The following is a 27,597-nucleotide window of genomic DNA, read 5'->3' as shown; positions in this document are numbered from 1 at the left end:
ACTGAAGTCTGTTTGGTACATGCTGGTCATTCTAAGGGTCAGAAAGGATGTATCCAGGTTATACTATTTGGTTTCTGATGGGCAAGTCACTGGCCAGAGCTTCACAGTTAGACCCACCCCTTGTTCATCACATTCGCTTCAAAAGCAAGACGGCGATGCTGATGGCAACGATGCTTATCTTAAGACTTTAAAACTAGACTTCATAAACTTGTGGGTGATGTTAAAGTGACTATGTCCGTCTTTTACCCTGTCGGATGAGTGGAGGACAAAAAGATTGAAAAACAAAAAAGGAGGCAGTTAAGTACTCTCAGTAAATTAACAATAGAAACGATCCCGTGAATGTTTCTCCAATTCTTTTCTGTCTTGCATGTACATGATGTAGTTGTCTCTAATCTCAGCACTTGTTTTAAGTACATGAAGTATGTTTTTTTTGTTACTATTATTATTATTATTTACATCCATTACAGGAAGAACTGGACTTCTTCCTGGACCGTCCTCCAAGGTTCAACGCTCCTGTTTGCCAAAGGACAGGGAGGTGGAACTAGCTGGGTGAGTGATAGAAACTTGCTGCCATTAAAAGCTGTCGTTTCGTATCAAAACAGAGCCACACACTGTTTTGTGAACATTAAAGGCCATTGAAAAGAGTTACTAATGTGGCTCTGCTGCTCTGTTGTATTGAAAGACCTCCTTCAGGGACTTTTTCATCTGAGTTCACTTTCTTACGCTTCTGACACAGCCTGTATCGAACACCGACTTTCATGATTAGATGTATGCCCAGCAGTATCCTTTTCATTATGTACAGTTCAATTTTGATTGCAGCTTTGTTAACACAGTCCATAGCTTCATACATTAGGGAATATTTTGGAGGTAACCTCTCCTTTTGGTGAAGTCTCACTAACTCAGTGAGGCCTGAAAAAGGTCAGTCTCAGTGGAAAGGTCGTTCTGCTTATTTATAATGCAGGTCAGTTCCTTTGATCTGAAGGGCAGATGTAGGAGTGTTAAGAAACACTGTGTGCATTTAAGCTTTTGAATTGGATGACTATCTGGTTTCTGTTATCTCAGTCTCAAGGGCAGCCTGGCTGCTAACTGTTCCTTTACCTGTTGGATATAGTTAGCTGGTGGTTAAGAAACTCGGTGACAGGTTAAACTTCTGAATTAATTAAGCATGCCTCTGTATTCTGTACTTATTCCCCTGCATCTGGGGTTATTATATAAACCCCATCTCTTCAAAATTTGCACAACATTTTTCAGGCTGTTTGTTAGGTCACTGAGGGGGAGTTGAATATTCTCTCTTCTGTATGTGTCCTTTTCTTTCCATGCCTCCATCTCTTTACCTTTGGCCTCATCCTCCCATCATCCTTTTCTTTCATTCCTCCCTCCATCCCTCTGTTCAGCCATACTATCAGAGCGGCTACTTCCCTGAATTGCTCCTGTCACTGTTGAGTAACTGGAGGCCGTCAGCTAAGAAACAACCTGATGTCTCCTTTGGCTGCTCAAGGCTCAACCGAGCCTCCTCTGTATGTTCTTCCTCCTTCCTTATGCGTGCTTCCAACTCTTCCTACTTCTCTGCATGCCATCTTCCTGCTGTCTGTCATGCTCTGACTAATATTCACTGGCATGACTCAAAAAAAGGGACAATATTGCTGTCATTACTTGCTAATCTCTGGGTTGACAAACAGGATGTAGATTTAATTTAATCATAGAGTTGTTTGGTTAGAAATGGAAAACTGGGATGGAGATCTGCAGGGCATCACAATTATTGATTTCTCACACAAGCAGGATTACCTTGAGTTTTAGATGTACTTGTGCAAATCAATCTTTTCTGGACTGCCTTTGGTTTATGAGCTCCTGATGTGAAACGAGTGCTACAGGTGGATTTTGTCATTTTTTTTGTTTTTGTTTAGCACACAGGAAGACTACAGATCAATCACTGGAGTTACGTTTTATATGCATGTGAATTTGGATCAAATGCATGTTTTTTTTGTTTGTTTGTTTTTCTTATTGTTTAGATTTTTTTTTGATTTTTTTTTTTAAACTCTACTATCAAAAAGTCATCAGTCTCGTCAGCCAATTGGCTGAAGGGTGAAGACACCTGGTGTGCCAAGAAAAGGAAATACTGAAGCAAAGTGTGTGCAATTACATTGAGTCCCTAGTACTGATTTAGGTGGTGATGGGCACTTTACTCTATCGTAAAGGCAGTTGGACATTTTAAATGTTATTTCTTGTCTTCCTTTGAAGGGAAGTGCATATTTAAGCCTTTGTTTTCAGCAGTAAATTAGGCAGCAGAGCACTGAGTAGGCAACTAGGACGACCACATCTAATACACTTGCAAGGAAAAAGCTGAAAATACAAGTAGTACAACTCTCCATTCATATTCACCATTAAGTGTTTGGCCTCGACTGAAACTATTCTTCTGTTTTCTTCCTCACACTTTAAAAGCTAAGAAAATTTTACAGTTGGGCAGAAACTTGACTGACGTGCGCACCGTTATCATTTGACTTTTTATTTTCTTTGATGTGAGCTGTTGCATGGTTCAACAATCAAAGAAAAAGGAGACCCCTGTATATAAGCAGGCCCTCTGTTTGTTAATATGATTGTTTTTCTGTCTCTGTCCAGTTTGGAGGCGGTCAATCGAAACCAGAGTTCACAGTGGATCTGAAGGGCGGCTCAGTGGACTGGGCTTCCAAAGACAAGTCCAGCAAGAAGCACGTTATAGAGGTGAGGGAGATCTTAAATAACATCCAGTCTTTTGCTTTTATCGCTTTTTATGAGGCATCACTGTTTTTACATATCATTTTTTATTCAGAATCAAAATAAAATCTATTACCTGTAGACCAAAATCTCTTGTTCGCCTCTGTCATATTATACATCTGTGCAAACATTTTAAAGAACTTCAACTATTGAAAAAGCTACAGCGTTGAAATCGAAATTGTAATTTCTTTTAAACATGAGAAAGTTAGTAGCGTTATTTACAGATGAAATAAACACATTTTTTACTTTATGAACAAACGTTGAAAACATGAGAAAGGAACAAAAAGCCATCACAAACAAAAAAATCCAGCACTTACTCCTGAGCTTTTATTTCTGTTTATTGTATCAAAAAGCGATTGTGTATGTTGTTTAACATTAGTGCTTGGGTGTGCCATGTAAATGTGCAAGATTTGGCTATAATTTGTTTTATGATTTTCCTCTGCTGTCCCCAGTGAGTTGCTAAAGCATCTAAATACATAAATGACAAAACAAACAGCCAGTTACTGAAACAGTAACATGTATGTTACTGCAGATTATGACGGCTTGCTTGATTGAAGTAAATGTTTCATATTCAGGTGGAGAAAGCATTGAGTGATGTTAATATTTCTCAGTTATGAAGTATAACAGGTTTTTCCTGGTTTAAGCTTCTCTGGTGGGTCTCACAATTTCTTATATGCAGGACATCCAGCAGTTATTGTAAAATGTTTAGAGAATAAACTATCGCTCTGGTGGATTCGGATGTTTTGTGATTTTAATCAGTAGTCAGTGCTGCACTCACAAACTCAAAATGTTTATGAGAAAAACGATTTGTGCCTCTCTGCAGCTGAAGACTCGTCAGGGAACAGACCTGCTGATCCAGTCAGAAAACGACAGCGTCGTCAACGATTGGTTCAAGGCGCTGCAGGACACCATCAGCAACCATGTGAGCAGCAACACCTTCACTCTGTCAATATAGTTTCCATCTGTTTCAAACAGAATAAAGTCCATTTTAAATCATCTGCAGTGAGAAGATTTGTGGTTCAGCATGAAGGAATACGTCCGGGTTTGACATTGTGCGGGTGTCTGATAAGAGAAACAAAGAGGACTGCTGTGTCGCAGTTACCTTTTTGCTCTGAGCACAAACTAAACAGCAGCTGCTCATTTTTACCCACTGAGGGAAAACGTTAACCAACAATAGGCTTTATGGTCTGAATGAAACGCAATTTCACATTTATGGAAAACCTACAACCAGCAACTGTAATGGAAATAAACACTTCAAAGCTACATAAAAGCAGAGTAGCATGAAAATTAAACCGAGAAGATAGAGAGTTTATTGTTTTCTTTCCAGAGGCCAAAGAGCACCTTTTGAGACTTTTACAAGCGGTTGTATCTTATTTCCTTGTGCGTGTATTTTTTTTTCTGTGTGTATTAGGCCAGTGAGTCTGATGACCCCATAGAGGCGGACATGCCCGAGTCGCCTGGTGCGGAGAAACATGACAAAGAGAAAGACCGCAGAGACTCCAAGAAAGCCAAAGGTGTGCATGCTGTTAAATGGTGGGATTCATTCATTCATTCAGGGTGTGATTCGAGAAATAAAACGTGACTAAAAATGACTGAAAGTAGCCACAAATCATCACATGCCAAATATTTACAGTAGCAGTAAATGACTAACGTGCATGACTCCTCTAACAAAGAGCAGAAGGGATACATGAGTGAAAGCACAAAGTACAACAACAAGCCTATTTGGTCAAAGGCCTCAGCAACCTCATCTGCCCTCCTTACCCTATAAAACAATAGCTTATCAGTTTCACTCCTCCAAAACATCATGGCGATCAGCGTGCTGAGACGAATGGTGGATAACACCGTCCTGTCTCGTGTCTCCTCCACAGCCATGAAGCCCTCAACCAGCATGGACTCCGCCGAGCACAAGAAGACCAGGCACAAGCTGAAGAAGCTCCTGACCGGCCGTCCCACCCTTCAGACCGTCAAGGACAAGGGATACATTAAAGGTGCCAAAGAAACAACAGCAACACTCGAAATGTTTTCGGTTTCATTTCTTCTGTGGAAAGTTGAAAAGATGTTACAAGCAGCAAAGGTTTGGAAATGTGATGACAGCAGTAAAGAAGCACACATCAGTGCTTTTTTTTTAACCACCGCTTGCCGTTTAAGGTTAGAGCCGTACATTTGGATGCATCACGTGAGCTTTGGTGTGTTTCTTGTTATTTATTTTACTTTTAAGACTTTTGGCTTAAGACATCAGAGTCCAGTTTTCACACATAAATCAGGAATTTATGATTCGTTTTCGCCTTCTGTACCTTAAACTCTAATAAAAACTAAAAGCACTGAAGTACCAGAGGTCTAATGTTGAGATCTGAAAGCAAACTAGTGTGTTTGGTCTGTTTTATGACCGTTCTTTATTTTCTGTCTCCAGATCAGGTGTTTGGCTGTGCTCTTTCCAGTTTGTGTCAAAGGGAGAACACCACGGTGCCGAACTTTGTCAAAATGTGCATTGACAATGTGGAGAATAACGGTGAGTAACTTTGCTGTTAAGAGAAAATCATTCTACTCTCTGTTTTCTTCCCTGTCATAAAAGAAAGGTGAGGTTTACTGCCTACTGAAATAAGGTGCGACTGTGGTCTCCTTTTAGCTGATTGTGCTTTTCTGCTACTCAGACTTTAAGGTTAATTTACAGATACTGATAACCTGGTGTTGATCCCTGCAGGTCTGTCGGTAGACGGGCTGTACAGAGTTAGCGGGAACCTGGCAGTCATACAGAAACTCCGCTTTGCTGTCAATCACGGTAAGTGCCCTTTGAAACTGCCTCTGCCTTTAATTGCAGAGATACCACTGAAGTGAATAATGGAGTAAAAATGAAAAGTAAAGACGAAAAATATTCAAAACGTACTTTTTTGTAATAATAATCAGTTAAAGAGCTTTTAACACGATTTTAAAAACACAATTTGATGTGTGATACATCACCTATTTATGGCACAACACTTTACAAAGCATTAAATATTCTCACTTTTTAATGTAAATATTTCTTTAAAGTCATGTTAAATATTGTCAAAGTTCTACATTAGGAGTACAGGTAATCTGGTAATCCCTATGAGCCAAACGGAGCTCATTTTCACATTTTTTTTCAACCCTATGATTTTTATGGTGTTGATGTTCTAAGCACACAGCTCTCTAGAAGCTCCATTGACCTTTTGCTCAAACCAACCAGACAAAAGCTAAACAGAAAGGAAGAGAAAGCTAAAACTGCTTCATTCAGGTCATAGATGAGCATAATATTTTACATACAGTGTTATACAAGATATTTTGACTTGAATTCCTTTCTTTTATTCTCAATAAGATACTTAAGTGGTGTTCACATGTGTTTGTCACCAGATGAGAAGGTGAATCTGTCAGACGGGAAGTGGGAGGACATCCACGTGACCACAGGAGCCCTGAAGATGTTCTTCAGAGAGCTGCCGGAGCCCCTCTTCACCTACAGTCTCTTCCACGACTTTGTCAGCGCCATCAGTATGTGTCTCTGTATCTGTAAATAAATGCAGTGTCACTGTAGTATCCCTTAAGTGGAATCCTGTTAACTTTTTAAACAGCTGGTTCACAGCACCCAAACAGCAAAGACCCAAACTCAGTCAAGGACTACAGCTCCTGGGTTTTTATCCAGGGACTCATCTGTATTTACTGTAAGGGTCTGTAAAGACAGGCAGGGTCAGCTGCAGTCACCAAACCTCTCTCTGAAAACGCTTTAAAAATGAGTGTCAGTGAATCGAAGTGCACTTTTTCTCATCATTGTCTCACTGAAAGTAAAGATATGTTGGATTTTGTACTGGTGAGCTGGTGTAACTTTGTGATGGATCCAGACTTTGATGGATTTTGTCTTTATTTCTGCAGAAATATCTGACCACAAGCATCGAGTTCAGTCGATCAAAGAGCTGGTCAGACAGCTGCCCAAACCCAACCACGACACCATGCAGGCTCTCTTCAAACACCTCAGGAAGTAAGAGCAGCACACCATGTTATTGATTTTTCCCTGATTGATTTTTCCCCTCCTAGGAAAACAAAAGTTAAATATTAAAAAAAATCATATTCAATCATAAGAGGGCTTCATTCTCAACATGAGCAAACTCAAAGGTGTTAAATAATGGAAGAAAATAAAAAAGATTGATCTACTTGATGACTGCTCAGTTAATTAACAAATGAGTACTGAGCACTCTTTGGCTTCCATATTACCTTGCACGGTAAATAACTGACAATGGGTTTATCTATTTTTTCCAGAGTGATTGACTACGGCGAGGAGAACCGTATGACGACCCAGAGCGTCGCCATCGTATTCGGCCCCACGCTGCTGCGGCCTGAAACGGAGACGCTGAACATGGCGGTCCACATGGTGTATCAGAACCAGATTGTAGAGCTTATACTGCTAGAGTATGAGAGCATTTTTGGAAGGTAGATGCCACAGGATGAGCTTCTCTCTCTTTTTTTTTTTTCTTCTTTTCCTCTCCCAGTGCAGAGCTCTTCCTAACCTAGTGTGGCAGGCCTCGGGTCAACCCGGCCCAGCCTCGCCCTGCCCCGGTCTGGGCCAGCTTATCCTGAACTCTTACCAACCTGGCTTCTCTGGTTGCTGACTTCTCCGATCTTCAAAATCTTAGACCAACAAAGCCAACCGAAAATATACAATGAAAACATCCATAACTATCGACCAAAAAGTTTGGACTCTTTGCACTTTTCAGTCTCGTTTTCTCCCGCAGCTGTATTTGTGCCACTTTACTGCAAAGGTGGCGTCCTTCTGTCCTATCACTGGATTCCTAAAACTATTATTACTTACTAGGCCAAGCAAGCCTGAACTACTGCACAGACTGACTGAGGCCAAAGCAGCAGCAGCAGGTCCAGTAGGCTGTATTTACAGATGAGGCAGCAGTATTGGGGGTTTATGATGCTGGATGCAGCTTGTATGTACTGTACTGTAAATCTCATTACTTGTATAGTCACTCCTGTATGAACCACACTGAGGAACCAACAGAAGGAAACCAAACTGTGGACTCTTTACCCTCAGACAGAAAAGGTGAAACATGCTGACGCTGTAACAAGAAGAGGAGGGAAGAATATTTTTTGTTGTTGTTTTTTTTATTTTGTTTGTTTAGTTTTTCTTTTTTTACATTTAGTTTAAGTGGATCATTCCCCCTCTCTTTGAATCTGCTTCTCTGTATTTTCTTGCTGAGAAACAGGACCAAGGTCCTCTGAACACATAAAGGTTATCGCCTCCGGTATTGCATCTGCACGCCACCTTCTTAGTTTTTAGAATAAATCATCTAACAGTGGGCAGAACATCATCTTGGGGGGGACAAAACAAATTAACGATATTGTACAGTGTTTGTGCGTGTGCATGTGAATGGGGAGGGTGGATGGATTCATGAATGAATGAATTAAATAGCAATATATTGTAAAAATAGTAAATATAAGTACGCCTGGAGTATTAAAAATATATATGATGCAAGGGAGAAATCACTATTGTGTGATCATTGTGTAACCAACAGACCTGAGAAATAAAATTATGAACTGGGATGTGGAGGTTTACCTTTGAGTCAGTACTGTTGGCGTCTAACTGAATTAAAGACCTCAAATAAGAGATACTCTAAATCTTCGTTCTTTGTTGATTTTGCACTTGTTCATGCATTTTAGTCACCGCATCACAACACAGAGGGCTGGGTAGGACCATTTTTTTAAAACTCAGCAGCAGATGGACATGGCAATTGTGACATCATCAGCTGGTTATTAAATACTCTAGCTGAGGATTTTCAGTATTGCTATTTTGCTGTTTGGATCTGTGAGTGAGAAACTGAAAACGGTGCATGCTCATAATCATCTACCTGTCGATTACAACCCCGATCCAGAAAGGCTGGAATGCTCTTTAAAATGGGAATAACAACAGGTCACATGTTTATAACTGTGTAGCATCCTAGCTTCTTTTAGTGATCGGCAAACATCTGGGAACTGGAGACCAGCTGACCTTTGAGAGAGGAATGGTGTCCTATTCTTGTCTGACAGTCCTCGGTCGCTGCGTCAAATATTTGGTTTCATGATGGTTTCAGATTTTGTTCAGCTGATGAAAGGTCTGGACTGCAGATACCCAGACTCCTCTATGTGAAGTCATGCTGTTGTAATAAAGGTGCAGTATGTGGTTTATCATTAACTTCATGAAGTATAAAAGCCTCTCCCTGAAAAAGACACCTAGATGAGAGCATATGTTTCTGTAAAATGTACAGCAGTGTTTGTGTCTCGCAAGATGTGTAAGCTGCCAATTCCATAGACACTAATATATGCACCCCATCCTCTCTTGGACCAAGAGCTGAGAACCCTCGTCCCTCATCTTCACTCAAGAAGGTGCAGCATCCATGAATTGTAAGAATTTGACATTTTGGCTTGTTTGGGGGTTTTGTTTTGTTTTTCTGACCACAGAACAGTTTTCTACTTTGTCACACATCCATTTCAAATGAGGAACAGTCCACGGAAGATAGCGGTGGGATCATATTCACATATGGCTTCTTTTTCTTCACGGTAAAGCTCGAAACTTCTTTTTTGGTGGCACAATGAACTGTCTTTACCCCTGTCCTCCCACTTCCCTCATAGTTTCTGGAGGATTTCCTGAAACGCACCGATTTCCATGACACACTCATGCTTGTTTTTATGTACTGGGGCTCGAGGGCCCAAAGATCCATTTTGCATCTCCTTGTTGAGCATTATTCTGAAGCTTTTCCATAATTTGTAGATCCATTTTCGGTGGAATGATGGGTGTCTGCCCATCTGTACTTTTGAGAAACTTTCTTGCTCTTTTTAAGCCCAATCATGTTAGGGACTTGTTGCCAGTTAACCTTGTGAATATTCTTCCAGCTGTTTCCTTTTTGGTTCTGATTACCTTTGTTAACACCATTCCAACTTTTTTGAGACGTTGCTGCAATCGAATTTAAAATGCGTTAACATTTTCTTTAGTCTTAAAATTGGAAATGTTCAAAGTTTAAACATTACAAGTCATTGCATTCAGCTCTTATTTACATTTCACACAAGATCCTTTTTTCTTTTTGGAATTGGGGTTGTACCAGTTAAGCCTGTCATGAGGCACAAATACCCGGCTTTATTGTCCTTTTTTACTCTAATGTAGACTAGAATTTGCAAAATAAATCACATGTTGCATTAAATAAGACTTAGAAATTTGAATAAAAGCCATACACTCATCAGGAAATTGTTTCCTGAGCACTCAGACCAATGAAGTCAAAGGGTTGTTTTCCCAGTAGGCTTCTATCCGATCAGCCTTTTGCTCTGCCCCCTGCAGGCCATTAGAAAAACTGCAGGGTTAAGACACTTCCACATCAGAGTCAGTTCTCAGACCCAGAAAGTTGATCATCTTTTATGAACAGTCTGTATTTATTCTTTATATTTGATTCAATCTAATTTTCTGTGAAATTAGTTTTGTTCTCAGAAGGTCATATATTTTATTTATCATAGATTTTAATTCATCCACAGTGTCAAGAATGTGACATTTAAACTCACATTTTCTGCGTATAAAAACGTCAGAATAGGTATGGGCTCAAATTGTGGTCATAAATATTTTGTACTTCCAAATCAGTTTTGTATGTGTAAAAAGAATTTGTGTGTGCATGAAAAAGATTTGTATGTGTAATGTGTATGTGATTGGATTGTTAAATTTGTGATTGACATGACATTGGCCAATCAGATGAAAGGAAGAAAAATAGGGTCAAAATCCGTACTTGTAACTTGAAACTTGAGTGCAGAGTTTCACACATATTTTTTGGCTAAGTCCACACACAAATCTTTTTTACGCACAGACAAATTCTTTTTACACATACAAAACTGATTTACAAATACAAAACTGATTTACAAGTACAAAATATTTATGACCACAATTTGAGCCCATAAATAGGCCAGGGCAGGGCTGTTTACAGGAGAGATTTTGACTTTCTGTTGCAGCAAAACAATAGGTAACTAATGAGTTCAACAATGGCTGCTTTTTGATCATGGAGCCCGCAGGCGGTGTGCACAGTGGGGTTATAGAAGCGGAGCACTGTACTGCAACAAAGCCTTAATTAAGGTGATGAATCCCCCCCGTGAATTTCCTGCTAATGAGACACACCTGGTGGAGAGTAGTGAAGAGCCACAGACCTGCTTTATTTTCCTTTTTATTTCAAATAGTTTAGGTTGTCTTTTTTTTTTGCACTTCTGCAGGCTTCAGGATTTCATGCTGATTAGTTTTATAATTCAAAACCTCTGAATGACCGCAACCCTGAGGGGAAGTTATCCAGAGGTGTAGTCACACCTCCCATCGCAGGACTCACGGAAGCAGACACGTGTGAAATAACGTGGAGATCAGACAGATCCATGCAGCTCAGAAACTGTGACTCTGCCGATATGATGTGCAGGCTTGTACAGACATCCAGCTCACGACCTGCGAGAGCATTTCATGTCAGAAACTCCAGTGCTCAGACAGAACGCTTGATAAGACGTTTTCCACAGAAAGTGAGCGGATATTTTTATATATGCTACTTTACTGTCAAGAGAAATGATTCCAGGAGTAGGTCATGTACAGTCTGTGTGCTACTCAGCAGGGAAATAAACATAAGAAGTTTTAATTAGAAATATATCAAGGTCATCGAGGCTGACACCTCTGCTTTGTAGTCACACATTGGATGATTTGTGTTCGCACTAATCAGTGTTTAAAAAATGATCAACATGCACACAGATGCAGACACTTGCCTACATATGCTATTCTGCATGCTTTTAAACCATTTAAAATTACAATTCATAGTTTTATATGTGAATTATATAATGTTAAATTACTATTAAACAAATGACTGACTAAAGTATTTTAGGCTTAATTTACTTCAACCATATTCCATATAAATCAGGTATCATACAAAAATAAAAATAGCTTCATGAATATGACTTTAAGGACTTAACAACATTACTTCAGTTATACTACACCAACATCTCTGATACATTAGCACTAAGAGAACACTGAATGATCTGGTGGTTTTTGTCCATAAAACTACTCGTCTAAGATTACCACAAAGTAAAAGATCTCTGCAACATTTTAGGCACTATTGCCCCGATCAAATCAGTGAGCTGAGATTTTCTATTCTAAACATGAACTACTGTTACAGCAACAGACACGGACTACTGCTGACCCACACAACAACTCAATGTCCACTATGTGAAGGAGCCAAACACATGCCTGCTCCTCTCGTTAACTGAGATAAACTGCTGGCACATTTGTTTTACATCTATACTGTCCAGCTCTTCTGGTGGACATACAGCAGCATTGTTTAATCTCATTTGAGTCATTGTTAACCTTACCCATCTTTTTAGTCTTCTGAGAACACTGAAGCTTCTTTCAGCCTCAGTACATGCATTTTATCCTCAGATTAAAATTATTATTATGTGCCTGATGTGCCTCACCTTTGACCCTGGCTCTTCCCCTCCGACTGCACTAGGACATATTGCTACCTGATAAAATAACACATTGATTCGTGCCATATAAAAAGTGAGACATGTCAATTCAGATTCTTTGTCAAATATACACTAATGAATCAATTTACACCAGCAGCCTAACAATTGTTATGATGACAAATACTAGTTAATCTATAGCACCAAATCATCAGCCAGTCACCTGTGACCTTGCCTCCTCACCTCTGAGCTACAACATGGCAGAGGCATAAAATGTGCAGCTGCTTCAGTGTTTCTGTCAATTTGTGCAGATCTTGACTCATCAGTAATGTTTGTAGGGTGAGTGCATTTTTAAAACAATTTGTGCAAACTGCACTACAAGGTGGATATTTGCAAAATCATGACTACCTCATTATATTTTGTCTCAAAAATCAACCCTATGAATATGTCAGTGCCATTAGGATGAAATTATTGTGTCACCAACATTTTAACGTTAGACATATAATTTTAACAGCCTCTGTAAACTAATATCCTGGCTTGCTCGAGGCTGCCGTTTTCTCTGACAGCTTCAATCAAAATTAGAAATGCTACTCTGGGACTGAGAGAACTAATAGTGCTGCATGTTGTGCAGTTAGTTTACAAAACACGTTATTCATGGTTGCATACAGTTTTAGACTGATGTGGGCCAAAGCCTGTTACGTTATTAAGACGGACACATTTTATGAGTGAACTTGGTTTTAAGTGACTTACAGGTTTCTTTGAAAAATACTTTCTTATATCCAGGATCTTCCTTGTTGCTGCCATCCTCCTCTCCTCCTTGCATGTTCTTGCATCGCAGGCTTGCCGCTGCTAAAACTAAACAGAGGTAGGTCACATGAGGTAGGACTCCAGTAGAGAACGTAATTTAACTCTTTCTGCACCGCTGGGTGAATGAGACGTTGACAGATCGTTTTTTTTCTTTCTATCGGGTTTGTTTTTCTTTACTCGAAGAGATCAAATTATTGGTGGGGACAATTCAATAATCGTTGGATATTGGTGGGGACATGTCCCTTCCGTCCATGCCAAATCTACGCCCTTGTGTATGCACATAGTTCTTCAGAATTTTGAATTCTCTATAATTGCTCTTATCTCAAGCCCCACATTAATACACCTTCATTCTTCCAGGAAAACAGTTTAGCTGAGCTTGCATTCTTTCTCTTTCTAAAGACTGTCCTACTTTAAATTGCTTCAGTTACACATTCATACCCATGAGATGAGGTTAAAGCTGTATTCACCAATTCAATAAAAACAGCTTTTTTAAAAGATGACATTGACTCAAATTATGTCACAGATTTAAAAAAAAAAAATCGCCCATGTCCATCTTAGCTGTGAAAATCCACTGGTTTGAGACCAGAAGACACAAAATCAACCTCAGGGGTCACAAAGCTGGTGTATTTAATGCAGACTTGCAGTACATTGGAGGGTTTGCGTCAGGAAGGGCATCCTGTGTAAAAAATATGTCAAATCAACATGCAGATCCATCCGCTGTGGTCAAATAAGGGTCGAACTTAAAGTACCACAGTCAAGATATATAGGTGTCACGGCGGGGTGCGCCGGTGTGTTTTTTGAAACAGGACCCGAAAGCAGATGTGGACGAGGAGTTGCAGGTTTAAACAGAAAGCGATCCTTTATTTGGATGATAGCAGTAGTTAAACATGGAACCCTAAGCAAACTAAAAAACACTAAGAAACAAATACTATGAAGTTCTATGACTATAACAATGACAATAACTAAGACAATGGTGGAGATAACAGACGACCTGACAACGACATTCAGAAAACAGAGGACTTAAATACACACATGAGGTGATCAGAGGAAGTGGAGACACATGAGAACACAGCTGACTCAAATGAAACATAATGACAATACAGGGGAGAGTAACACTAACTACAATGAACAAAGAACACCAGACTCTTACATAGTAAAACAGGAAACACGGAGACATAGACATGACATGAACTTAACATAACCACATAGACATGAAACATAGACGCAGGAACCAGGGAGACTGGGGACAAGGGCAGATGACAGTAATAACTAAGAAATAAGGTCTGAACAGCAACCTAGAAATTAACTAGATTGAAAATGAATACAAAAATACATAAAACTCAAACACTGGGTCACACGACCCAGTACCGTGACAACAGGGTTTTCCAAATTTAGCAGTTTCCTCCTCCTTATCTCTTGTACAGAGAGTAAAATAGTTTAAAGCAATCTTATGATTTTTGGTTGTGTGCGGTAAATAATTGATCTGCTTTTAAGGCAAAAATATGATATAAAATAATCTCACAAGGCTGACTCCCAGTCTGGTTGGAGTATAATATAAAGGCTGTAACTGCAAACACATCTTCATCAGGTATTTAAGCCACATATATTTGACTGAGACTGAACGATCGAGGACAGGTTTCTTTGAGTATTGGTGGATTATTGTAGTTGACTTTGTCCTGATGTGGAAGCGGAGAGTTTCGTGCTCTTCAGTTGGACTTTTGTGGCCCCTCTGAGGATTTTAACACTGACCTTGCAGTCTGTCCTCTCAATTATAATCAGCTAAAATTAGAAAGTTAACATCAATACTCTTAACTCCAGCCTTACAGAGTAAGAAGATTTCTCTGTTATCTTTGAAATTACACAGTGGTGGCTGTTGCTGCTGAGCTCCACAGTGAGGCTACGCCTCAGGCCCCGTGTCAGGCTCCATCAGTGGGGACCATCATTAGCTGTATCCCTGAGGAGCTGTTTCTGCTCCACTTCACCCTCAGCCCTTTGTGGCCTGTGCTGATAAGGCCAAGCTAATATCTGCTCAGTCACTGGCTGCATGGGAAATGATAAACATAGACTGAGCTGCTGTCCACTCCACCGGGACAATAAAAACTCAAAGTCTAACACCTAAAGTGCACTTTTAGCTTTATATGTGGTTTTTAACTTACACTGAAATATTTCATTTGGTACCTTTGATTATCTTCACTTTGACAAATTCATTTTCACTTCATTTGAAACTGCTCTACATGCATCTCTGAACCCTTGAATTTTGCTCAGGAAGCAAAGTGATGATAAACAATTTAGAAAAAAAGCAGCGCAGGTGCTCCTGATTATGCTCTGATGTGCTGCCACTGCAGGCACAGAACCAATGATCAGCCGTCATGACACAAGAACGCAGAAGATGTTGAAGGTGAAGTCTAACAAATTAAGTCAGGTATGGTAAATGCAGTCTATTTACACCTACAGGCCAGTGGACACTCTTTCAATGATGAGGATGCACACATCCTGGACAGGGAGGAACGCTGGTTTGAGCGCGGAGTCAAGGAGGCCATTTACGTGAAAAGGGAAAGGCCATCTCTGAATCGAGGAGGGGGCCTGAGGGTACATCTGTCACCATCTTACAATGCTGCAATTGCAGCCATTCCCCAACTCTCTGTAAATGGTACTCATGGCCATTGATCAGTGGTTGGTGATCAATGGTCATGAGAATTTGCATAATTACGATGAAAGAACTGACCTCCCAGTCTCACGTCTCTGTCAGAATCTTAGAGCCTTAAATCTCCAGTCAAACTGATGCATTTACTCTCCCTAAAGCAAAATCTCTCTCTGCCCCGCTGTATTATAGCCTTCACCCTTTCCCTCAGTCTAAAGTCACAGGTCCTACAGTGGATGTTTTTTGGCAGTTGCTGGGATTCATAATTTTTTCCCTTTGGTCGTAACCCAGAGGTCATGACCGCGTCCGAGGGTAGGAATCAGATCAACTGGCTCAGGCTGGTAATGCTACCCCTCATCATCGCAGATGCTCTCGTCTCCGCTTCATTCATGAACAGGATCGCAAGATGCAGCTCTTTCACTTAGGCCAGCATTTGTCTCCCCACAGACACTTAAATTTAATAGCTCTGTATTTTTTTATTAAGACTTATGACTATCTGCTACATTAATTAAAAGCAGTATAACATTAATTTACATCTCATTAAACAGCTGAGTGACAGCTAGCCTCACAGGATGAAGAGATGCCGTCTGCTGACGACGGATAGCAAGGATAGAGGGTTTAAACATGTACATGGCAGGCTGACACAGTTTTTATCTCTCATGCTTATGTATGTGTGGGACCACCTCTGAGGAACTCCCCTTCCTTCTACAGACATGCAAATGTAGACAAACCTACCTCTGTGTCTCCTGCTACTGGTTCTGCATGGTAATTGCATTCTTGCTGGTTATTTAAAAACACACGCACACTGGTTGACAGGGTTCTCCTCAGACTCCTGATTTTTGTTGCAAACTAAGACTGCACGTTTACTCTGAGGCTCTGCTGAATGGAAACCAGAGAGCGAAGAAGACGAGCAGACTTCAGTGCAGCTACCTCACAGCGTGCAGTATTGAATTTTACTCAAAGTCATTTGAACCTGTTAAATGTGTGTGTATGCTTTATAGGAAACGAGTTTAACTCAAAGACTTACCAATTGCTTTCCTTGGCACAGTAAAAACTTTTACAGACATCAACACTTACATGAATTTAAACGTGCAGAGGATACGAGCTTCCTGTGTTTTAAAGTTCCTGTCAAGATTTTTATAAACTCCTTTTTTTAATGATAGTCTGTGGGGATGAAGTGGGTTTAAGACTGCTACAGTGTTGCAGTTTTAAACTTAAACAGACAGGCTGTAAACCTTGTCTACTGTGTTATATGGTTACTTCTATAGTGGTGCCACTGCTACAGTTTCTATTGCACAAATATGTTATTTGCTAAGTATTTAGTAACAAAAAAACCAAAACAGAGCATTATAATCAGCCGGATATCCAGCAAGTCTCTGAAGCATGAATTCTAAATGTTTTGTCTTTGTGTCCATGTGGTACATAGACTACAGTCAATCAATAGATCAGTTACAGATACTCCTGATTATTGCATAAAGCACCTGTTCACAGAATCAGTTTGGGCAAATGATGTCAGGGACATGATTGTAGATTAGAATGGGCTACAAGACCCTCAGCAAGAAGCTTTGTGTTGGTGTGCTTATTCAGGGATAAAAGAAGTATAAAATGACCGTCAGCCGCCCACAGTCTGGAGCTCTGTGCAGGATCTTGCCTCATGGGGTGAAGATGGTCATCAGAAAGGTGGAGAATCAGTCCAAAACTACACAGGGGGCGCTAGTTAATGACCTGAAGGCAGTTAGGACTACAGTCACCAAGAACACCACTGGTAACACACTGTGCTGTAATGGATTGAAACCTTGCAGCGCCCACCAGGTCACCCTGCTCAAGACAGCACACGCACAGGCCTGTCTTAAGTTTGCCAGTGAATATCTAAAGTGAGAGAGGGCTTGGGACAAAGTGCTGAAACCAAAATCAAACCCTAGAGCTTGGATCAGCATTTAGGGGTCAGTGGACAGAGCCAGGTACTGTAAAATATTAGACGATAACCTCCTTCTCTCACCCAGAACATTGAAGACGGGTTGTGGATGGCTCTTCCACCATGACAATGACCCAAAACATATCGCCAAGGCAACAAAGGAGACTCTAAAGAGAAAAAAAATTAAGGTCATGGAGCCGCCTAGCCAGTCTCCAGACCTCAATCCTGTAGAAAATCTGCACCTATCTCCTAAAAATCAAGTGGATACTATTTCGGAAATAGATCCTTTTGGCAAGAGGCAAATCTCTGTTCTTTTTTTCTTATTTTTGTGCTTTATTTCTATGTATAATCACAATGTTCTCATTCTATTGTGACCACAATTTGTGTAAAGCGAATAAATATATTTTTTTTTAAAAAGAAAACACATTAAAGTAGCCTAGGTAGTCTCCAGACCTCAATCCTGTATGAAATCTGTGGATGGAGTTGAAGTTTTGAGTTGCCAAGCAGCGGCCAAGAAACCTAAAGGATTTAGAGAGTTTCTGTAAAGATGAGTGGGCCAGAATCCCTCCTGAGATGTGTGTAAACCTGGTGACCAACTACATGAAACTTCTTACTGCTATGCTCGCCAACAGGAGTTTCGCCACCAAGCACTAAGTCATGTTTTGATCGGGAATACTTGTTTCTCTCAGTTACATTCAAATCAGTTTAAAACTTTTATGTATATCTAAACTCTATTCACAGTATGATGCACTGATACACTAAACTTCAATAACTTATTTCTCTACTATTCTACTTCTACTCTAACCTTCTGAGCATCACTCAGCTCATATGAGCTATCACTTTCTAGCCTTAAAAAGTTACAGTAAGGGTATGGACATTTTGACATTCTTTGTACTGTTGGGATGTCTGTCTGTCTGTTTAGGCCATTTCTTCTTCCCCTTTGCTTTCTTCATCTGTAAGACTTCCTTATAACCCAGGTCTAACACAAAATTTCTCCACACTGCCCACATATGTGTCGCTGATACTGTACTATACTGATAGTACCCGTCGTGCTATGAAATGTATAAAATGGAACATAAGTTTTCCCCTCTTATCGTAACCACTTAGTTAAACTGCTGGAACCTGATCAGACCTTGGGGAAAAGAAGACTTGTTTTGGAAATAGTCAGATTTGGTATGGAAAGCACTGATAACGTATGGGAATGTGAAGCTCTGTGTTGGTGCAGCTAAACATGTTTACTCGAACAACAGGAAAAACAGTCACAACTGCTTCTGGTGTTAAAGCTCTGGGCTGGTTTTTGTCTCCTCATAAGGCTTTGGGTTTCACTGGTTGCTCCAAACTGTGAGATCTCTATTAAGATAGACCTGAGTGACAAGAGCTCCAGGTAGCTAACAATCTCTCTGTATCCCCCGCTGGTTGGCAGTGATGGTGTGGTGTAAGCCACTCACTAGTGACAGGGGGACAGAAAAAAAAGCTAACCAGCAGGATAAAAATCTGCAGGGAAGCTGCTCAGCCTTTTGAAACGTTGCTCTGAATTTCCACTATATTTTTATCCAAGACAGCCCTGAAGAGTCACTCCTTATCTGTCAGAATGAGCTGGAAACTGTCAAAATATATTTCACACACCCAGATTTTTCTCCCTGTATCTGCTCTTCTTTAGCAGAAAGGCCCAAAATGTTGATGAGTGAGATGGCGCGCTGCTCGGAGGCGATATCTTTTGCTACCTTCAAACAGAAATCATGGAGCTATATTTCCCAAGTGAGAAATGACATCCAGGCAGTTTAGGTTGTGCGAGCAGAGATTCTGATGAAGTGGGATGTCTGAAAGTTGAAATGATGGATACCTTTTGTCCAAGTTGGAATAAAGGACCAAGATAACTTAAGACACTAAAACATTTCAAAACACAGCACATTTCATAAAATCTGTGAACTTTCAGGAAAGCCGTAATAAATAAAGTGAACAATAAGGTCATTTTCCCAAAGACTTCCTTGCAATTGGACTTACTTTTTAAAGCACAGTAGTTGCCCCCTGCAGTTCATGCAGAAAGAGCCTGCTACAAAGGTCACTTGAAAAAACCAAGTTGATGAGTCTAGCAAGTAGCTAAAGAGATGCACATGCGGATGAGACACTGGGAATTTCCTGGAAACCATGGAGATGGTTGTGCAGATGAACTAAAAACAAAAAAACAAAACGGTAGAGTCACAGTTTGGGGTATATTACATTAAAGCACGGATCCATTTTGCCCCGTATCAATAGTTCAGGCAGGTATAGGTGGTGTAATGGTGTGGTTGGTATTTTCTTGGCACACTTTAAGCCCCTTAGTACCGTCTAAACTTTGTTTTGAAATCGCCACAGCCCACCTGAGTATTGTTGCTGACCACGTCCATCCTTTTGTGGACACAGTGTCCCCATTTTTGACGGCTGCTTGCAGCAGGATGACACGCTCAAAACAACTCAAACTGGTTTCTTGAGCATGACGCAGAGTTCACCGTCACCTTCCAGATCTTAATCCAGTAGAGCATGTTTGGGATGTGTGGGAACAGGAGAATCACACATGAATGTGCAGCTGACAAAATATGGATCAAAATCCATGTTGGTCCATATTGAACATTTTCCTCTTGTCACAGCTGGCGGAGGGAGCCGTGTGGTGTGGAGGAAAAGGAGGACCCAAGATGCAGCGAACTGATGACAGAGTGATGTTTATTTACAAGGTGGTGGTGGTGGCAAAAACAGGCAACTCAACATGAGCAATTACAAACCTAAACTGGGAGAAACTAAAGACAAACCTGAGACCATACAAAAGGGGTGCGGGGCAGAGAGACGCAGAGACAGGAACGAAACACCATAGAATGCAGAGCTACACGGAGGAACGCAGTGATACATGGATGAACGCAGACGAGCCGACGAGGAGCACAGGCAGACACCAACTATAAATACACACACCAGGTAATGAGGAAATGGCACACAGGAGGGGACACAGCTGGAACTTAATGGGCATAACGAGACACAGACCTACAAAGTAAAACAGGAAATCTAGAACCCGAACCGGACACAAGGGGGGAGGACACAGAATAACTAGAACAGAGGGAAATAGTCACAAAACACAAAACGCTGGGTCAACGACCCAGGACCATGACACCTCTTCTCTACACAGGCCTTGGTGGAATTTAATTACGTTTAAGCGATGCAAACGTAAATGATGGTGGTGTCATGATCGTTATATTACACATGATTCTGTCGTTGTTGTCTTTGTTTTGTTCTTTTGTGTCGTTAATCATTGATTCTTTTTATAGTTTTCTGCATGAATTTGGCTTTTTCTCATCAGTGTGACAGCTGGACAAAATCCACAGTCTTATATTCATGTCAAACACAATGGAAATGAGGTTTCAGTAGTCTGAATCAGACAAATAAATAAATAAATGTTGGCATATGCATCAGGTTTGATATTTTTAGCAACACAAATCTCACAGCACTCATTTCTAAATGCATTTCTTAGTTGGAAAGGACAAGCATTTTAAATATTGGACATAATCCTTTACCAGCATTTTCTTTTCTTTCTTCTTTCTGGTTTTTTTCCTTGCATACATCCACAAAAAAATCCACTAGTGTAAAGACAGAAGCAGCAAACTTCCAGTCCTCTGTCTCCCCCTCCAAGATTGCCACATTTTCTTCTGGATGCTCATCACAGCTCCACAAAGAAATACAGTCTGGAAATTAAAAGAGGATATTTCCCAAGTTGTTGTTAGAATATTTTGAGAAATATCTACTGAGTCTATGTGTTTGGAACGCTGAAACCTGGCATCACGTCTTTCATTTAATAAAGACTAGATTTTCCTAACAGCTCTTCCAGCTTCATTACTTTAAGAAGGGATCTCTTTAAAGCAAGTATGAAGAGAAAAACAATAACAGCAGCCAAATGCGATGCTTAAAGGCAGACTTTTAATTTAATCCCAAACCAGACCTGCCTGTGAATGTCAAGTTTTACTGAACGGTCTGTCACTGGCCATGTGGTGTGAGTTGACACTAACTGATAAGTTTGTTTTAAACATGAAAGATCTAGCCTTTGGGGTAACGTGATACTTAGTGTAAAAAGATTATTCACAGCTTTAAGTTTTGTAAGTTTTGCCAGGCAGATTTGGGGATTTTAATACTGCAGAATGAATAGGTGTGTAATTATGCTTCTTTGACCCCAGTGCTTTTATTTTTCACATGGACATCTGGCCCGGCCACGGCCTTTGTGGATGACATTTATGTAGTTAAAGTGAAATCTGAGCGCTAGAAGCCCGCTCTGACAAGACTCGAGCGAGAGGTTTCTGCCTCCTCCGTGTTTGATCGGCTTGTTTAAAATCCCTCAGCACACGGAGCAAAGGTGCCAGAATTCTCCTGACATTTTGGTTTGATGACTGACAGCAGACTGGCAATGTTGCCCAGTTAATGAGATTTATCCAGAAAGGCCAATCTGCTGATCCGCAGCGATGCAGTGGCATTTCTCTCACTATAGATTGATCGATAAGTGGCCAGACCTTCCCCTAAAGGCTAAACATTAAAACGAAAACACAGCAAATGCTGACTTTAGATGAAACTGCTCACTGGATCAAAACAACCTTTTTTCTCCTCTTCCTCCCAACAGACTGGGTTAAATGCTTGAAATATTCACAAAAATTAAAATGCAAATGTAAAATGCTCTATTATAATCTGAGGTCTGCTGTGTGTTGTTCTTCCAAATCAGTGTGGAGCTGTATCAGATGAAAAAGATAAAAACATTTTAAACTACTGAATTGTCTCCTACGTAAAATTGAGCTGCTGTGCTGAACTTCTCATTGAATTTAAATAGTGCGAGGAGTATTTAAGTGTTTTATTAATGTTATGCATATGAGCAGATTTAATATGCACACAGAGGCTGTATACTTGTTTGCTCAACGAGAGCTAGCTGTGCAGATATCTTCTATATGCTAGCTAGCAGACGCAGCACATGAAAAAATTGAAATGATCTGCTTGTTCACTGCATTTTCATTTTCTTTCACACTCAAAAAAAGCTTCACTATTATTAATAAACTAAAAACAAATTAATTGTGATGTTCTTGTACATATTTGATTGGGTTTTAGAGTAAAACTTTGGGGCAGTTAGCTTTGCAGACAGCAGTATGACACTCTACACACTTACACATTGTAGATATACAACATACAGACAACCAGAACCACATTTGCTGTTTTCTACTGTGCAGCACCCTCTGGGATGTCCTTTTTTATACACAGCTTTAAAAATGCACTTATTAATTTTCACTCCATAGCAAGTTTTTGTTGAGAGTGACCAGCATGGACAGCCCAGTCTGAGCAGTTTGGAGACAGAGTTAGAGAAACCGTTGAGACATGTGCAGAGGAGGGATAGTGGATATATTGGATGAAGCATGTTGAATATAGCTGTCAAGCATGAGGAAAAGAGGAAGATGCAGAGAAGATTTATGGATAGTGAAGGAGGACATGCAGATGGCTGGTGTGACATTAGAGTTATGACAACCCACGGCCTCATGTTAGTATTTGTTGTTGTTGTTGTCTGCTGTTTGTTTTCCCATTTTCCAAGGAAAATTATTTCACCTGAGATACGAGACGGTTTCCTCCCAGGACGTCTCTCTCCTCCTAGAAGACCATTTTTCATTTGCTTGGGTCGACTGTGTTACAGTTATTCTTAGTTTATGCCACTTTGTTTGTCTTTTTACTCATTATTAATATATTGTGTGAGGTAAAAAACACAAGTGTATATCTCTCCTGCACAGCCATTGGCATCCCTCTGATTTTGCATCTTTAAATTTAAAATTTGCATTTGCAAATTTACAGAAAGTGGATGTTGATGGCTTACAGCAGGGGTGTGGGGAACTCCAGGCCTCAAGGGATGGTGTCCTGGAGGCTTTCGATGTGTCCTTGATCCAACACAGCTGATTTAAATGGCTAAATTAACTCCTCAACATGTCTTGAAGTTCTCTAGATGCCTGCTAATGAACTAATGATTTGATTCAGGTGTGTTGACCCAGGGTGATATCTAAAACCTGCAGGACACCGGCCCTCGAGGCCTGAAGTGTCCCACCCCTGACTTACAGTAATCCCTTGTGTAGTTTCTGGCTGAAAGTCTGTTAAGCTGCCTGCGTCTTGTCTGCTGTACTCAGGGGCACCTTCAAATTTTTTTGTCAGCAGGAATAAATTTGACACCAGAATATTTGATCAGAATTAAACAGTGTAGAAAACGCTGGGTGTAATTTTCAGGGACTCATAGATGTTTCACATTAAGTATGAAAATGCACAAGAGTTTAAACATACCTTTTCAGTTAATATCTCTTTTTGAAAACTGGCAAAACAACTATTTAAATTGCTTCATATTTAAATATTTAAATAGGCTGAAGACATACTGCCTAAAATAAAAGTTCTCATTATACGTGCTTGCATTGTATTAATATTTCAGTGAGGGGCACAGCTCTGCACATACCTTAGAGTTTTAAATAGTATATTCCAATTAGGATTTTCCTTTTGCCCTGTTCCCCAACACATTTAATTCCTCCTTAAATATTTCTAGTTTGCACATCAGTGGCTGAAGAGTTGAATATGAGAGCTTCTTCCACTCGATTGGCTGAACTGTTCTGGCTGGCTCGAGCGCTGAAACATTAGTGCTTTCTCCTCTTCGTTTCACCCCTGAGGTTCTCTTTGTCAAGCTGACCGGGGCTGAAGAGGTGGGCGTGAATGTTGACACCGCTGTCATCTTTTGGCTGCAGCCTCTTCTCCACGGCTCTTAGCAGCGCCCAACATTAAGTTCTGTGTTAAACCGGCACAGGGGTCTATCAGAGAGCGACATTTCTGTTTAGAGAAGAAATGTGGCGTGAAAAAATGAACTGTTTAGAGATTTCAACAGCTGCTCGCATACAGAGAAAGTGTCGTGGTGTTTCGGATGGCAAATGTTATAAATGTCTGCTGGCTTGAGCCGTGACACAGATCAGTGCTGAAAGTCAGACTCACATCAGCACCGGCTCGCTCTGTGTGTGTGTGTGTGCATTTGTCGTGGCAGGCATTAATCCAAAAACTGTTTCTCCAACTTGCCTGAGGGTGCAGCTGTCTCCATCAAGGGCAAATAGAGGCAAATAATAGAGCAGATTAGCATAAAGTGTCAAGACTCAGCTCAGGGATTTGTCTCCAGACTGCTCCTGCACACTTCTCCTGGCAAATATTCACTGCATAAAAAAAACACTCCTCCTAAACTTAGGTCTTCAAGGCTGAACGTTTGTTTTTGTTTTATTTTGCTTTTCAGAGACAGTAGGAGCAACGACACCTCCTTTTGAAATGTTTAACCCGTAATTCTTTTAAATAATTTTATCAGTTTGTTCCTTATGATTTTTTTTTCACAATCTAAATGTTTTGGGGACTCATGTACACAATTCTGCCTTCTGCAGTTTTAATAAACTGAATTATTTGTTCACTTAATATTTGCCATTGTTCCTAAATTAAGATAACACACAGAATCCAGTGGGGCTACTCTCTCTGTCATTGCAAATGCAAAGGACTCCAGTGTTGCTTTTATCATCTGCACGGGACGTTATCGTTATTGATCTTCTGCACCTGAGACAGCTGAGGCACGCCCTGCCACGTCTTAGTTGTTTTTAATCATTGCTGGTCTCTGCACAGCCACGGTGAGAGCTTGGTTCACATTACCAGCTGTAAGTCAGTCTGGGCAGACAGGCCGAGCCTTTGTCACTAATGCTGTTCATAATATTTACATAATATTTCTAGGTGCTGTCTAGGTGGGGAGAGCAGAGAGTCATCTCTGCTTTTTCATTGGCCTCCATCGTGACCTCCAGCTTGGACTGAAGTGGTTTGCAGCTGATTGTGGTGCAGATGGGATGAGAATTAGCACCTCCGTCTGAATCTGTGGTTCTCAGCTGGAGTAGGATGGAGTGGCCAGTCCAGGTCAGTGAAGGCATGGAGGAGCTTAAGTATTGGTCTGTTGCGGTGAAGAGAGCTGATCCCGAAGGTGTCGATTTATAAGTCGATCTACGTGCTGACACTCGCCTGTGGTCACGCTGACTCTGTGGACATTACTTTCACAACTAACAATACTTTAAAAAGAAATACTTTTTGTTGTTTTTATTATTTTGTTACTATAATTGCTTCTTACTGTAAATTATTCTCGAGGTCCCCAGGTGCCCCAGTCAAACATCCACGTGTGTAAAACATGTTGATTAAATAAAAGCTGTCGATCGCAGCAGCATCCCGGCACACACCATGCTTGGTTGGATCAGTGAGTTTCCTCTCCCACGGGGACACTGTCGAGCAAAAGCAGGACGAATGTCACGGTGTGATTTGTTACATGCTCGGTTGAGTTTGTCCACCGTGTCAGAGTCGAGATTCACTGCTATGCCTGATTGCTTTCAACAAGTTCCACTTCTCCAGTCATTTGATGTTGACAAGTTCCAGTGGAAAGCATCACACGCTTTGATTTCTGGAGGTATTTGCATAATGGCTGATCTCTCTGTCATGAAGGACCTGTTGAGGAATATCTGTGAGGACCTTGCAAAGGAGGAAAACTCGACCAAACTTTAAAAATGGATCTGTTTGTATGAGCACTTGTCCTGGTTTCTGTTACAGTCAGCATGGGTTTGAAACATGTGCAAACATGTAACTGAGAACACAATATTTAAGGCAAAAACAGAGTTTGCACAATTGTAACAAGCTTGAAAGTTGATATTTCTTAAACACAACAACTCTCTTATGTAAACTTCTTGCAGCAGTTCTCAGGAGTAGTTCTCCAGGGCTCCTGATTTTCCTTTCTTATGGGAAGAGAAATCAACTTGACAGCCACTTTTCCATCGAGACCACTACTGATGAGGCTTCAGCAAACAGTAGTTCGATCAACTGAAAGGGCCAGACGAATCTCTCAGGTCCTGTAACGTAGTTTCTGCCCATTAAGGACATGAGTGTCAGATACTGTTCATGTGCTGTAGATTTTATAGATAAATATAAATGTAGATTTAGGCCTGCCACTTCTTTTGTCCTCTGATATCTCCACTCTCCTCACATTTTTAAGGACTGAGGTATGACAAGGTTTCCACTGAAAACTCTTTGGGAATCACCTCGTTGATTCAAAAATACTATTTTATGCCTGTAAAAACGTGTTGTTGTTGGCATATTTTGTGGATTCAACAAAAACAAAAAAAGGGAACAAGTGATATGTTTCTCTTGACAGGATGTGAGTAACAAAGTGCCAGCAGACAGAATTTAAAAATGGTCCTTTGATGAGCTGTCTGTTATGTGTAGCGATAACACTGGTTCATCACTTGAGTTAGGTGCCTTTTCTGTGCTTGAATAATTCATAGGTCAGTGTTAAATGTCTTAAACGGACAAACAAGAAAAAACCCTCTGAAAATGATCAAGTACGTGGACTGGAGTGAAAATGAGTGACAATATCCAAAGAAAACTTTGAAAGAGCTTCAGAAAGCCTGGGGAGACCGGTCAAGACCAAAGTCTGGCTGCATGAAGTGAGAAGTAGCTCAGTATTTGTGCAGTACTTTATATAATAATCGTGAATTAATACATTTTGTGTATTTGTGTGTATGTCACAAACTGTTGTAAGGTTGTTACAGTGTTTCACTTTTTTTCCAGTAAGACAAAAATTGTGTTGGTGAAGCCAGATAAGGCGACAAGTTGTTTATCTGTTAGGATGGAGGAGCCATGATGGTAGAGACAATAGATGTTTATGTGAGCTGAGCTTCTTTAGCAGGAAAGGACAGTGTTTTCTTCCCTTTTCCACCACTAATCACTGCTTAACTCAAACCTGCCAGAAAGCAAAACAACGGTCCTGGACATCACTGCAGTGTGAATTACAGTGAGGGAATCCTTTACCTCCATGTAATACAAGTTAACAGGTTTAACTGTGGAGCTGAGAACAATGCTGGGATGCTGCAGGATTGAAGAGATAGGAGGAAAAAAAGCAGAGATGCAGAGAGAGAGAGAGAGAGGCATTCACTCTAAGTTATGTAAATTTCCAGAAGCTGTTCCCAGT

At 40.5% G+C, this 27,597-nt stretch overlaps 1 protein-coding gene across 7 annotated transcripts in view; it reads left to right on the top strand.

Annotated features, from left to right (window-relative positions):
• LOC146553157 (rho GTPase-activating protein 12-like) overlaps window positions 1-8,376 on the top strand; it is a 61,797-nt gene extending 53,421 nt beyond the window's left edge. For 6 of the 7 annotated variants that reach the window (XM_085253441.1, XM_085253442.1, XM_085253445.1 and 3 more), the window contains 10 exons: window positions 468-549; window positions 2,617-2,718; window positions 3,575-3,673; window positions 4,163-4,265; window positions 4,620-4,739; window positions 5,162-5,260; window positions 5,453-5,530; window positions 6,118-6,252; window positions 6,631-6,736; window positions 7,015-8,376. In XM_085253441.1, coding sequence (XP_085109567.1) covers window positions 468-549; window positions 2,617-2,718; window positions 3,575-3,673; window positions 4,163-4,265; window positions 4,620-4,739; window positions 5,162-5,260; window positions 5,453-5,530; window positions 6,118-6,252; window positions 6,631-6,736; window positions 7,015-7,189 — 1,099 coding nt within the window. In that variant the 3' untranslated portion in view covers window positions 7,190-8,376. Of the gene's footprint in view, window positions 1-467; window positions 550-1,394; window positions 1,518-2,616; window positions 2,719-3,574; window positions 3,674-4,162; window positions 4,266-4,619; window positions 4,740-5,161; window positions 5,261-5,452; window positions 5,531-6,117; window positions 6,253-6,630; window positions 6,737-7,014 lie in introns of all 7 variants that reach the window. The other variant, XM_085253447.1, reaches the window with a different exon arrangement.
• The last annotated feature ends 19,221 nt before the right edge of the window (window positions 8,377-27,597 follow it).

Source organism: Mchenga conophoros, linkage group LG18 (assembly GCF_057382185.1).
Source record: "Mchenga conophoros isolate Kocher_MC1m ecotype Shallow Benthic linkage group LG18, M_conophoros_male_GT1.1, whole genome shotgun sequence".
Classification (NCBI taxonomy): domain Eukaryota; kingdom Metazoa; phylum Chordata; class Actinopteri; order Cichliformes; family Cichlidae; genus Mchenga; species Mchenga conophoros.
The sequence above is the reverse complement of the archived record's forward strand: the minus strand, read 5'-3'. Positions and strand labels throughout refer to the sequence as shown.